The 12461-nt window shown below is 47.5% G+C and overlaps 1 protein-coding gene across 2 annotated transcripts; it reads left to right on the forward strand.

Moving 5' to 3' along the window:
- Nucleotides 1-648: 648 nt before the first annotated feature.
- Nucleotides 649-12461, forward strand: LOC111927499 (fibrinogen-like protein 1). 2 transcript variants are annotated; one of them, XM_086875170.1, is made up of 7 exons: nt 649-992; nt 3017-3623; nt 5725-5950; nt 7067-7204; nt 8412-8628; nt 10832-11027; nt 11792-12461. In XM_086875170.1, the coding sequence occupies exons 2-7, from the start codon at nt 3249-3251 to the stop codon at nt 11936-11938; spliced, it is 1299 nt and encodes a 432-aa protein (XP_086731296.1). In that variant the 5' UTR covers nt 649-992; nt 3017-3248; the 3' UTR covers nt 11939-12461. The 2 variants fall into 2 exon arrangements, with proteins under 2 accessions (XP_086731296.1, XP_023780149.1); XM_023924381.2 differs by having other exon boundaries at nt 905-992; nt 5728-5950; nt 11792-12307.

The following is a 12461-nucleotide window of genomic DNA, read 5'->3' on the forward strand; positions in this document are numbered from 1 at the left end:
CCCAAATTTCACCTCCCAATTCCATTTAATTAATGTAATTAATTTAATTACGTCATTTTCCTTAAATTATTTAATTTAATTAATTTGCGTGAAACGATTTCATTTCTTTCGTTTTTAATTTAATTTAATTCCTTTAATTGAATTAATTTAATAAATCCCTTCAACTGAACTAATCGAGCCATCCCCGCGGCTGAATAATTTGCATATTTAATTACCATTCTTAGGGCCAATTAATGAACTCATTAAATTCCTTTAACTTAATTAATTAAGCCCCCTCCGTGGCTGAATAATTTGCATATTTAATTACCATTGTTCTGGCTAATTAATGAATTTATTAAATTCCTTTAATTAATTAAGCCACCTCCGTGTCTGACTAATTAGCATATTTAATTACCATTCTTACAGCCGGCTAATTAACCCATTAAATTCCTTTGACTTAATTAATTAAGCCACCACCGTGGCTGAATAATTTGCATATTTAATTACCATTGTTATGGGTAATGAATGAACTTATTAAATTCCTTTAATTAATTAAGCCACCTCCGTGTCTGACTAATTAGCATATTTAATTACCATCCTTACCGCCGGTTAATTAACCCATTAAATGCCTCTAACTGAATTAATTACCCCACATCTGCCTAATTAACTCCGGCAATTAACCACCCTGATGACGTCATCCCCCACCCCCCCCCCCCGGGGGCGGGGGGAGGAAAATCCAGGAAGGAAAAACAAAAAAAAACCACATAAAAAACTTTTTCCATAAAAAACCCAAAAATCCGGGAATAAATTCCCAGGACGGGGGGAAAAACCCGGGATTTGGGATAATTTGTTCCGGAATATTCCGTGGGGTGCTGGGGAGGTCAGGCCGGGTTCCTCGGGATCCTCCTTCCATCCCTATTTTTAGCGCCGTGAGAGGATCAGTGGGAATAAAGATTCCCTGGGCCGCCCTCGGAATCCGGCGCCGGCGGAGAACCGGGACGGAGTCGGCCAAGGTGGGTTGGGAATTCCGGGAAGGTTCCTTGGGAATGGCTGGAATGGGATTGGGAATGTTTGGGGGGAGTCAGGATCTGATCCATGGATATTTCTGGGAATGGGATTGGGAATGGGGGCAGGGAGAGGGGATCTAATCCGTGTCCTGTGTCCCCGGGAACGGCTGGAATGGGATCGGGAATGTGAGGGAGGCAGGAACTGATCCGTGGATATTCCTGGGAATGGGATTGGGAATGTTGGGGGTGGGATGTGATCCATGGATGTTCCCTGGAATGGGATTGGGAATGTTGGGGGGGGGGGATCTGATCCATGGATATTCCTGGGAATGGCTGGAATGGGATCGGGAATGTGAGGGAGGCAGGAACTGATCCGTGGATATTCCTGGGAATGGAATGGGATTGGGAATGTTGGGACGCGGGGGGATAATCCGTGTTGTTTTTTCATGGGAATGGCTGGAATGGGATTGGGAATGGGGAGAGGGATCTGATCCGTGTTTTTCCTTGGGAATGGCTGGAATGGGATCGGGAATGTGAGGGAGGCAGGAACTGATCCGTGGATATTCCTGGGAATGTGATTGGGAATGTTGGGGGGGGGGGGGAGCTGATCCATGCTTTTCCCTGGGAATGGCTGGAACGGGATTGGGAATGTTGGGACGCGGGGGGATAATCCGTCTTGTTTTTTCATGGGAATGGCTGGAATGGGATTGGGAATGTGGGGGGAGGCAGGAACTGATCCATGGATATTCCTGGGAATGGCTGGAATGGGATTGGGAATGTGGGGGGAGGCAGGAACTGATCCATGTTTTTCCTTGGGAATGGCTGGAATGGGATTGGGAATGGGGGGGAGGCAGGAACGGATCCATGAATATTCCTGGGAATGGGATTGGGAATGTTTTGGGTGGGGTCTGATCCATGTTTTTCCCTGGGAATGGGATCAGGAATGTTGGGGGGAGGGGGATCTGATCCATGGATGTCTCCGGGAATGGGATTGGGAATGTGGCGGGGGGAGGCAGGATCTGATCCATGTTTTTCCCTGGGAACGGCTGGAATGGGATTGGGAATGTTGGGAGGCAGGAACTGATCCGTGGATATTCCTGGGAATAGCTGGAATGGGATTGGGAATGCTGGGGGTGGGATCTGATCCATTGATATTCCTGGGAATAGCTGGAATGGAATTGGGAATGGGGAGAGGGGTCTGATCCATGTTTTTCCCTGGGAATGGCAGGAATGGGATTTGGAATGTTGGGGGGGATCTGATCCATGGATATTCCTGGGAATGTCTGGAATGGGATTGGGAATGTTTTGGGTGGGATCTGATCCATGGATGTTCTCCGGAATGGGATTGGGAATGTTGGGAGGGGGGATCTGATCCATGGATATTCCTGGGAATGGGATTGGGAATGGGGGGGGAGGGGATTTGATCCATGTTTTTCCCTGGGAATGGCTGGAATGGGACTGGGAATGTTGGGGGTGGGATCTGATCCACGGATATTCCTGGGAATGGCTGGAATGGGATTGGGAATGGGAATGTTGGGGGCAGGGGGTCTGATCCATTTCCCTTTTTCCTGGGAATGGCTGTAATGGGATTGGGAATGTTGGGAGGGGGGATCTGATCCATGGATATTCCTGGGAATGACTGGAGTGGGACTGGGAATGTTGGGAGGGGATCTGATCCATGGATATTCCTGGGAATGGGATTGGGAATGGGGGGGGAGAGGCAGGAACTGATCCATGTTTTTCCCTGGGAACAGCTGGAATGGGATTGGGAATGGGAGGGGTGGGGTCTGATCCATGTTTTTCTTTGGGAATGGCTGGAATGGGATTGGGAATTTTGGGGGGGGAGGGGTGGGGGTGCCTAATCCCTGTCCGTTTTCCCTGGGAATGCCTGGAACGGGATAAGGAAGTTTAGTGGGATCTGATCCATGTCCCGCTTCCTTGGGAATGCCGGGAGGGATCCCAGAATTCCAGCAGCGCCTCCCAGGGATTTTCTTCATCATCCATCTCCGTGCTCTGATTCCCATTCCCAGGAAGCGCCGGAATTCCGGGATTCCCGGTCCAGAGGAGCCGTCTCTTTCCAACGCCAGAATTCCCGACAACGCGCTCACCTCATCCCGCCTTCCACCGGGAACGGGAATCGCGGGAATCGCGGATCCCAACCGATCCCAGCTGGGAATTCCATGGGATCTGCTCCTCTCCCCGCCGGGATCTCTCCCATCCCGTAAATCCGCTTTTCCCGGGATCCAGACCCGCCCTCCCCTTATGGAATTCCACCCGGGAAAAGCGGGATTCCTCTCCCTCCTCCTGGTGGCCGCCCTGAGCCGCCAATCCCTGGAGAAATCCCTTCCGTCGGCCGAGCGGGAGCAGGAGGATTCCCGGGAAAGCCCAGGATTGATCCGGTGCGGGGAATACAGCAACCAGGTCCTTCCCAACGGGCGCTGCCGGATCGTGGCCACGCTGCCGCAGGGCGACGAGCGGCGCTGCCCGGATCTGTTCCGCTGCACCGACGAGGTCTCCTTCTGGCTCCACGAGAACGAGGAGCGCAAGCAGCAGATCCTGGAGCTGCGGGAGTTGATCTCCGAGCTCCAGGAGGAGCTGAGGAACCACCGGCATCGCATCAAAGCCCTGGAGAGCCAGGTGAAAGGGGGTTTTTGTCCGCGGGTTTTTACGGCTCTGGGAATTTGGCAGGGTTGGGATTTGGTTTGGGAGAATTCTGGGGATAACTTCCTCAAAATCGATCCCAAATCCTTGAGGTTTGTCCATGGGATCTCCTCCACCTTTGGAAAGGCTGTGGATCCATCCCGTTCCCAAAGCCCTGGAGATCCAGCTGGAAGTGTCCATGGCGAATTTTTCCGTGGGTTTTTATGGCTCTGGGAATCCGGCAGAGTTGGGATTTGGTTTGGGAGCATTCCAGGGATAATTTCCTCAAAATCAATCCCAGATCCTTGAGGTTTACCCATGGAATCTCCAGGTTTGTTCTTTCCTAGGAAAGGCTGTGGATCCATCCCGTTCCCAAAGGCCTGGAGAGCCAGATGAAAGTGTCCATGGGATCATTTCTATGGGTGATTCCGACTCCTGGAATTCAGCAGGGTTGGAATTTGGTTTGGGATCATTCCGGGGATAACTTCCTCAAAATCAATCCCAAATCCTTGAGTTTTGTCCATGGGATCTCCTCCACCATTGGAAATGCTGTGGATCCATCCCATTCCCAAAGCCCTGGAGATCCAGCTGAAAGTGTCCATGGGAGTTTTTTCCATGGGTTTTTCCAGCTCCAGGAATTCAGCAGGGTTGGAATTTGGTTTGGGATCATTCCGGGGATAATTTCCTCAAAATCAATCCCAAATCCTCGAGTTTTGTCCATGGAATCTCCTCCAGCTTTGGAAATGCTGTGGATCCATCCCGTTCCCAAAGCCCTGGAGATCTACATAAAAGTGTTTTTCCCAGATTTTTCCATGGGTTTTCCAGCTCCTGGAATTCGGCAGGGTTGGGATTTGGTTTGGGAGAATTCCGGGGATAAATTCCTCAAAATCAATCCCAAATCCTTGAGGTTTGTCCATAGGATCTCCTTCGCCTTTGGAAAGGCTGTGGATCCATCCCGTTCCCAAAGCTCTGGAGATCCACATAAAAATGTCCATGGGAGTTTTTTCCATGGGTTTTTCCAGCTCCTGGAATTTGGGAGGGTCAGGGCTCAGATCAGGAACATTCCAGGGAAAATTTTCTCCAAATCAATCCCAAATCCTTGAGGTTTGTCAATGGGATCTCCTCCACCTTTGGAAAGGCTGTGGATCCATCCCGTTCCCAAAGCTCTGGAGATCCACATAAAAATGTCCACGGGATCATTTCCCATGGGTGATTCCGACTCCTGGAATTCAGCAGGGTTGGGATTTGGTTTGGGAGCATTCCAGGGATAATTTCCTCAAAATCAATCCCGAATCCTGGGAGCCTCCAGGGGCTGTGGGAGAGCTGGGATTTGGGAAAGGGCCGCAGGGCCAGGAGCCAGGGAATGGCTTCCCACTGGGAAAGGGGAGCTGGGAGCTTGGGAAGGAATTCCCAGAGAATCCCTGGGAGCTCCCAGGAAAGGCCAGAGCAGCCTGGGATGGTGGGGTTGGAATGGGATGGGATTGAAGATCCCTGGATCCCATCCCAAACCATTCCGGGATTCTGGGATCGAGGACACTCAGGATCCATCCCGAGGGATTTTTATGGAATTCGGGGATGGAAAAGGGAAGGGAGACCCTTCCTGGAGTTCCCAATTCCCAGTGAGGCCCCTGGATCCCGAAATTCCTTCCCGGCCAGGAGTCAGGATGGGGCTGGATCCAATCCCAGAGAGCAAGAGCGAGATTTGGGAAAACGACCCGGAATGCCGAGATGGGGAACGGCTCCCACTGCCCCAGGGTCGGGATTTTGGGATTTTGGGATTTTGGGATTTTGGGATTTCGGAGAAGGAATTCCCGACTGGGCTGGAATTCCCAGAGAATCCCTGGGAGCATCCATGGAAAGCCTGGAGCACTCCCACGGAATGGAATGAGCCGGAATATCCAGAAAACGACAGGAAAAGATTCCCACATTCCCAACCTCCCCCTCCCTCGGTGGAATCCCAGGAATATCCAAACCCCCAATGAAGCCGCGGGACGAGAATTCCAACCCCACCCTCGGGAATCTTCCACCCCACTCATTCCCAACCCCGTTTTTCCCTGGAATTTTTGTTTTCCCTGGAATTTTTTCCCCCCCCCGGCAGCAGGAGGAGGAGGAGGCGGCTCAGAACCAGAGCCTTCTCCAGAGGGTGCAGGAGCTGGAGCAGCATTCCCGGGAATCCAGCACGCTCCAGCACATCCAGGCCACGCTGCTCTATGACATCCAGGCCCAGATCAACAACATCTCCGCCCTGGCCGACTGGGCCTGGAGGAATCCCAGCTGCCTCCATCCCGCCGAGATCCGGCTCCAGGAGGATCCGCGGAATCCAGGTGCCAGGGATTTAAAAGAAAAAATCAAAATCTCCGGAATTCCCGCCGGGAATTACAAAAATTCCCTCTAAAATCCGCCCCTCTCCGTCGCGGTTCCGTGGGTTTTCCCAGGTTTTGTGGGTGAGGGAGAGGTTCTGGAGTTTGGTTAAATCCAATGTTTTGCTTCCCGAAAAAAAGAATCCCTGGAAAAATCCATGGGGATTTGGGGTTTTTAAGGTGAGAATTCCAATTTTGATGTGTCGGAAGTCGAGGATTTTTTGGGATTTCTCTGTTTTTAGTGGCTTTTATTTGTTTTTTTGGTGAGTTTTTGGGTTTTTTTCCCCTGGAATAATTTGGGATTTTTCCCTGAAAAAATTCATGGCATGGAATTAAAGCTTTGGTGAAAAGAAAACATTTAAATTTTTATTCTTTTAATTTTTAATTTTAATTTTTTATTTTCTTATTTTTAGTTTTAATTTTTAGTTTTAATTTTAATTTTTATTTTTATTTTTATTTTTATTTTTATTTTTATTTATTTTTATTTTTATTTTTATTTTTATTTTTATTTTTATTTTTATTTTTATTTTTATTTTTATTTTTTAATGTTTTTATATTTTAAATATTTAATATATATTTTAATATATATTTTATGTTTTTATCTTTTTATTATTTTATCTTATTTTTGTTTTCCCAGTTTTTGGTTCTTTTCCCTGGAATAATTTGGGATTTTTCCCTGAAAAAATTCATGGCATGGAATTAAAGCTTTGGTGAAAAGAAAACTTTTAAAATTTTTTTTTTTTTTAATTTTTAATTTTCTGGTTTTTATTTATTTTATTTTATTTTATTTTATTTTATTTTATTTTATTTTATTTTATTTTATTTTATTTTATTTTATTTTATTTTATTTTATTTTATTTTTCCCTGGAATAATTCAGTATTCTCCCTGGAATAATTCTCAATTTTCCCTGGAATAACCCCAGAGCCCTTTCAAACTCCGGAAAAATTCCCAAAAAATTCCCCTATGGAATTTAATCCCAAAAAACCTCCAAATCCAGGGATATTTTTTTTTTTACTTTTCTCCCGCTTTTCCCAGATTTTTCTCATTGTAACCGCGTCTCGTCCCGTTCCCATTCCCAGAACTCAAACACGGCCGGAATTGTCCCATCGACTGCGCTTCCGTCTATTCCAACGGGCTCCGCAGATCCGGGATTTACAGCATCCTGCCCTCGGTGCGCGGCATTCCCATCGAGGTCCTCTGCGAGATGGACACCGAAGGTCCGCAATTCCCGAAGGATTTTTGGGTCCCGTGGGAGGATTGGCCCCGGGATGGTTCCTCAGGGAATGGGGACGTTCCCGAGGCTGCCGGAGATCCGGGAGGGTTTGGAAAATGGGAATGTCTGGGAATTCCGGGGTGTTGGAGCGATGATCCTGGTGGGTCTCAGCCAGCTCCGGTGGTTTTAGTTCGAAGCAGACGCGGAATTTTGGGAATCCTAAACCCCGGAATGGTTTGGGTGGGGAGGGATTCCCAATCCCGGCACATTCCAATATCCCAGGGATTCATCCCAGGGATTCTCTAGGAATTTTCTCCCCAAGCTCCCAGCTCCCCTTTCCCAGTGGGAAGCCATTCCCTGGCTCCTGGCCCTGCGGCCCTTTCCCAAATCCCAGCTCTCCCGCAGCCCCTGGAGCCTCGGGAAGCGGCTCCCAGGATTCCCGGGATCCCTTTTCTCGATCCGGCTGCACATTCCCGGCTCTCCCAGACCGGGATTGGATCCAGCCCCATCCCGACTCCTCCTGGAGAAGGAATTTTGGGAATTCCCTGGGAATCTCAGGACTCCAGGAAGGGTCTCCCCTTTTCCATCCCTGAATTCCGTAAAAATCCCTTGGGATGGATCCTGAGTGTCCTCGATCCTGGAATTCCCAACACCTCCCACCATCCCAGGTTCCTCCAAGCCCCATCCAGCCTTTCCTCGGGCTCTCCCAGGGATTCTCTGGGAATTCCTTCCCAAGATCCCAGCCCCAGCTCCCCTTTCCCAGTGGGAAGCCATTCCCTGGCTCCCATCCCTCCCTCCGTTATCCCAAAACCCAGCTCTCCTGGACAATTCCAGGGAATTTGAATTTCGGATCCTCCCTGAAGGCCCTCTCTGGATATTCCCTGGATTTTCCCTGGATTTTCCCTGGATTTTCCCTGGACTTTCCTTAGATTTTCCCTGGATATTCCCTGGATATTCCCTAGATATTCCCTGGATTTTCCCTGGATTTTTCCTGGATTTTCCCTGGATTTTCCCTGGACTTTCCCCGGATTTTCCCTGGATTTTCCCTGGATTTTCCCTGGATTTTCCCTGGATTTTCCCTGGATTTTCCCTGGACTTTCCCCGGATTTTCTCTGGATTTTCCCTGGATTTTCCCTGGATTTTCCCTGGATTTTCCCTGGATTTTCCCTGGATATTCCCTGGGTTTTCCCTGGATATCCATCTCCCGGCAGGAGGGGGCTGGACCGTCATCCAGAGGCGCCAGGACGGATCCGTGGATTTCAACCGGACCTGGAACGAGTACAAGGAAGGATTCGGGGATCTCCACGGGGAATTCTGGCTGGGCAACGACAACATCCACAGGATGACGAGCCAAGGGGATTATTCCCTACGGATCGACCTGGAAGACTGGAATAACAAACACAAACACGCCTTCTACCAGGTCTTCAGGTAATAGCCGGGAAAATTCCTGGGATTCCAAACCCCGGGAGACCCTCGGGAGACGGGAATTCCGCCCGGGGGGTTTCCAGGCTGAGCTCAGCCTCTCCTTGCCTTTCCCTTAATGTATTTTATTTAATTATTTTATTTTATTTTATTTTATTTTATTTTATTTTATTTTATTTTATTTTATTTTATTTTATATTTTATTTTATATTTTATTCTATTTTATTCTATTTTATTCTATTTTATATTATTTTTATTTATTTTATTTTATTTTATTTTATTTTATTTTATTTTATTTTATTTTATATTTTTTATTTTATTTTTATTTTATTTTATTTTATTTCATATTTTATTTTATTTTATTTTTATTTAATTTCATTTAATTTCATTTTATATTACTATATTTTATTTTATTTTATTTTATTTTATTTTATTTTATTTTATTTTATATTACTATATTTTATTTCATCCCGAGTTTAAAGTTGGATGCGAGTTTGGGAATGTGCGGCATCATCCGGCCGCGCCCAAATTCCCAATCCGAGGGAAAAGTTGGGATCCGGCGGATGATCCCGGGCTTCTCCCGGGATTTTCGGCTCCGATTGTTGAGCTCCGTGTTGGAAATCCAAGGACTTTCAGGGATTTTCCCCGGGAAGGGAATCCCGATTTTTCCCGCTTGGGATTTTGGTCCTCTCCGCTCTTTGATTCCCTGGAATCCTTCGGAACCTCCAGCCCTTCCCCTCTTCCCGGATTTTGTTTTTCCAACCCTGTCAGCTGCATCCTGGATTATTCCGGAGTGACCTGGAGGGTTGGGATTGTCCCATCCCCGTTTCTCCTGGAAGTGCTCGTGGATCCTAAAATCCTGGAATGGTTTGGGTGGGAAGGGACCTCAAACCCCATTCCAGGGACACCTCCCACCATCCAAGGGTGATCCAAACTTTCCTTGGGAATCGATCCCAGGGATTCTCTGGGAATTCCTTCCCAAGCTCCCAGCTCCCCTTTCCCAGTGGGAAGCCATTCCCTGGCTCCTGGCCCTGCAATATAATTATTAATTATATATTACAATTACAATTATTAATTTTATAAATAATTATTACAATGGAATTATAAACTCACTCACATAATAATAATAATAATAATAATAATAATAATAATAATAATAATAATAACAATAACAATAACAATAACAATAACAATAACAATAACAATATTAGATAGTCAATAGGTAATCTTTAATAATTCATCATTAGAAATTAATAGTTAATTATACGTATTTAATAATACATAATTAATAACACATAATTAGTAATACCTAATTCATTCTCAATACTTAATACTTTATAATTAATACTTAATAAAGGATAATAGATAATGGATGATGGATAACGGATCATTATTAATAATAATTTAAATTAATACTTAATAATTATGAATGAATTATTATTAATTCATAATTATTAATTAATAATATTATAGTTATAATTCCACTATCTATCAATGAATTTCCATAGGGATTTTTCCCACGCCTCCCACATTCCTCCACCGCCCTTTCCTGCTCATCCCGAAATCCCCAAATCCCCGACCACACCCATCCCCAAACCCTCCTCATCCTCCCTGACCCTTCCAGACCAACCAGACCCAATAAAATTCCCAGAAAATTCTCAGGAAATTCCCAGGAAATTCCCAGAAAATGCCCAGAAGATTCCCAGGAAATTCCCAGAAAATTCCCAGGAAATTCCCATAAAATCACAGGAAATTCCCAGGAAATTCCCAGGAAATTCCCATAAAATCACAGGAAATTCCCAGGAAATTCCCAGGAAATTCCCATAAAATCCCCATAAAATTCCCATGAAATTCCCAGAAAATCCCCATAAAATTCCCAGGAAATTCCCATAAAATCCCCAGAAAATTCACATAAAATCACAGGAAATTCCCAGGAAATTCCCATAAAATTCCTATAAAATCCCCATAAAATTCCCATGAAATTCCCAGAAAATCCCCATAAAATTCCCAGAAAATCCCCATAAAATCCCCAGGAAATTCCCATAAAATCCCCATAAAATTCACATAAAATTCCCAGGAATTCCCAACAAAATCCCCATAAAATCCCCATAAAATCCCCATAAAACCCCCACAAAATCCCAATAAAATCCCCACAAAACCCCCCACGGAAACCCCCCCCAGAAAATTCCGGAACTTTTCCCCCGCGCAGCATCGAGGACGAGGAGAACCTGTACCGGCTGCACGTGGACGGCTTCAGCGGCACGGTGGAGGATTCCTTCGCCTGGTACCACGACAAGCGGAGCTTCAGCACTCCGGATTCCGGGAACATCTGCGCCGAGATCTCCCACGGCGGCTGGTGGTACCACCAGTGCTTCTTCTCCAACCTCAACGGGGTTTACTACAAGGTAGGACCGGGGAAAATTCCGGAACGGAGAATTCCGGAACGTTCTTCCCCGCCTGGGATCGGAGGGATGGGGAAAAGGGGAAAACGTCGCGCTTTGGGAATGGCGGAATTGTTGAGGTTGGAATTGTTCTCCCAGGGTGGATTCCGGTGTTTTTGATCCTCCCAAATCTGCGGGGATTTAAATCCCTCCCAGAATGGGGGCTCCACCGCAGCTGGAAAACCTTTTCCATGCAGGAATTATATCCCATAAACCTCCAGGCCGTTCCCTATCATCCCATCCCTCATTCCTTGGGAGATCATTCCCGATTCCCGCCCGATTCCTCCGGAGCGGGAATAAGAGCGTCGCCGGACACCGGAGCGCTCCAGCTTTTCCTGAGATCCCTCTGCTGGAATTCCATTGAAACCTCTAGAATGGGGAATTATATCCCACGAACCTCCAGGCTGTTCCCTCTCATCCCATCCCTCATTCCCTGGGAAATCATTCCCGATTCCCGCCCGATTTCTCCGGAGCAGGAATAAGAGGATCACCGGAGCGATCCGGCTTTTCCCGAGACCCCTCTGCAGGAATTCCGTGGAAACCTCTGGAATGGGCGGCTCGGCCGCCAAGAATTCCAACACCAAAGGGACTTCTGGGAAAAAAAACCCCTCGGGATTTCTGGGTGATTATCCCGAAATTCTCCGCTCCCAGATTTCCGAGGGGTGGTTTTCCCCCGTGATCCCATCCCAAAGATGCTTCCAAGGTTTTCTCCTTTCTCCGCTTCCCAGGGCGGCCGGTATTCCATCAAAAACCGGCGGATGCTGGGCCCGGATGGGATCGTCTGGTATTCCTGGAAGGACACGGACTATTATTCCCTACGGAAGGTGGTCATGATGATCCGGCCGCGCTCGTTCCGGCCCCGCCTCTCCCCGTGATCCCGGGATATTCCCGTCCCGCGTCCCCGCGGAACGTTGGGAACGGAGGGCCGGGAAAGGGGTTTTGGAAGGATTTGGTGGGAATGGATCCAACCGGGATCCAACGATCCCGATCCTCCCATCTGGGAGATCTCCCGGGAATGTGGAAGCGATTCCTGGGAAGAGCGTTCCCAAGACTAAATCCGGTTGTCGGGATGTTGGGAATCAGCTCCGAGCCGATCCCTGCGGAAATCCGTGGCCTCCAACCCGATGGAATTTCCTGCGGGAAGCAACGGAAGCGATTCTGGGGGAGTTTTTCCATGTGGGATTCGATGGAGCTGCTGCTTTTATTCCCGAGAATTTGCGTCCCACTTCCGAAGATCCCGAAGATCCGCGGGGTCGGCTCTGGGAGGAGCCGGGAGACCCGAGGCGTGTTCCCAGGGACGGAATCCCGGGAAAACGAGGACGGATGGTGCTCCACGCCCGAAAATCAAACTATGGGAATAAAAATATTCCAAAGGAAAAGATACCAAAGAAAAAAAAA

The sequence above is a fragment of the Cyanistes caeruleus genome, chromosome 2 (genome assembly GCF_971803275.1).
Source record: "Cyanistes caeruleus chromosome 2, bCyaCae1.hap1.1, whole genome shotgun sequence".
In the NCBI taxonomy this organism is placed as follows: domain Eukaryota; kingdom Metazoa; phylum Chordata; class Aves; order Passeriformes; family Paridae; genus Cyanistes; species Cyanistes caeruleus.

Excerpts from the sequence above, each read along its gene's own strand:
- LOC111927499 (XM_086875170.1), top strand. The coding sequence starts at position 3,249 with ATGGAATTCCACCCGGGAAAAGCGGGATTCCTCTCCCTCCTCCTGGTG. Across the intron at positions 7,205-8,411 it reads CTGCGAGATGGACACCGAAG|GAGGGGGCTGGACCGTCATC; the intron begins GTCCGCAATTCC and ends ATCTCCCGGCAG. Across the intron at positions 8,629-10,831 it reads GCCTTCTACCAGGTCTTCAG|CATCGAGGACGAGGAGAACC; the intron begins GTAATAGCCGGG and ends TCCCCCGCGCAG.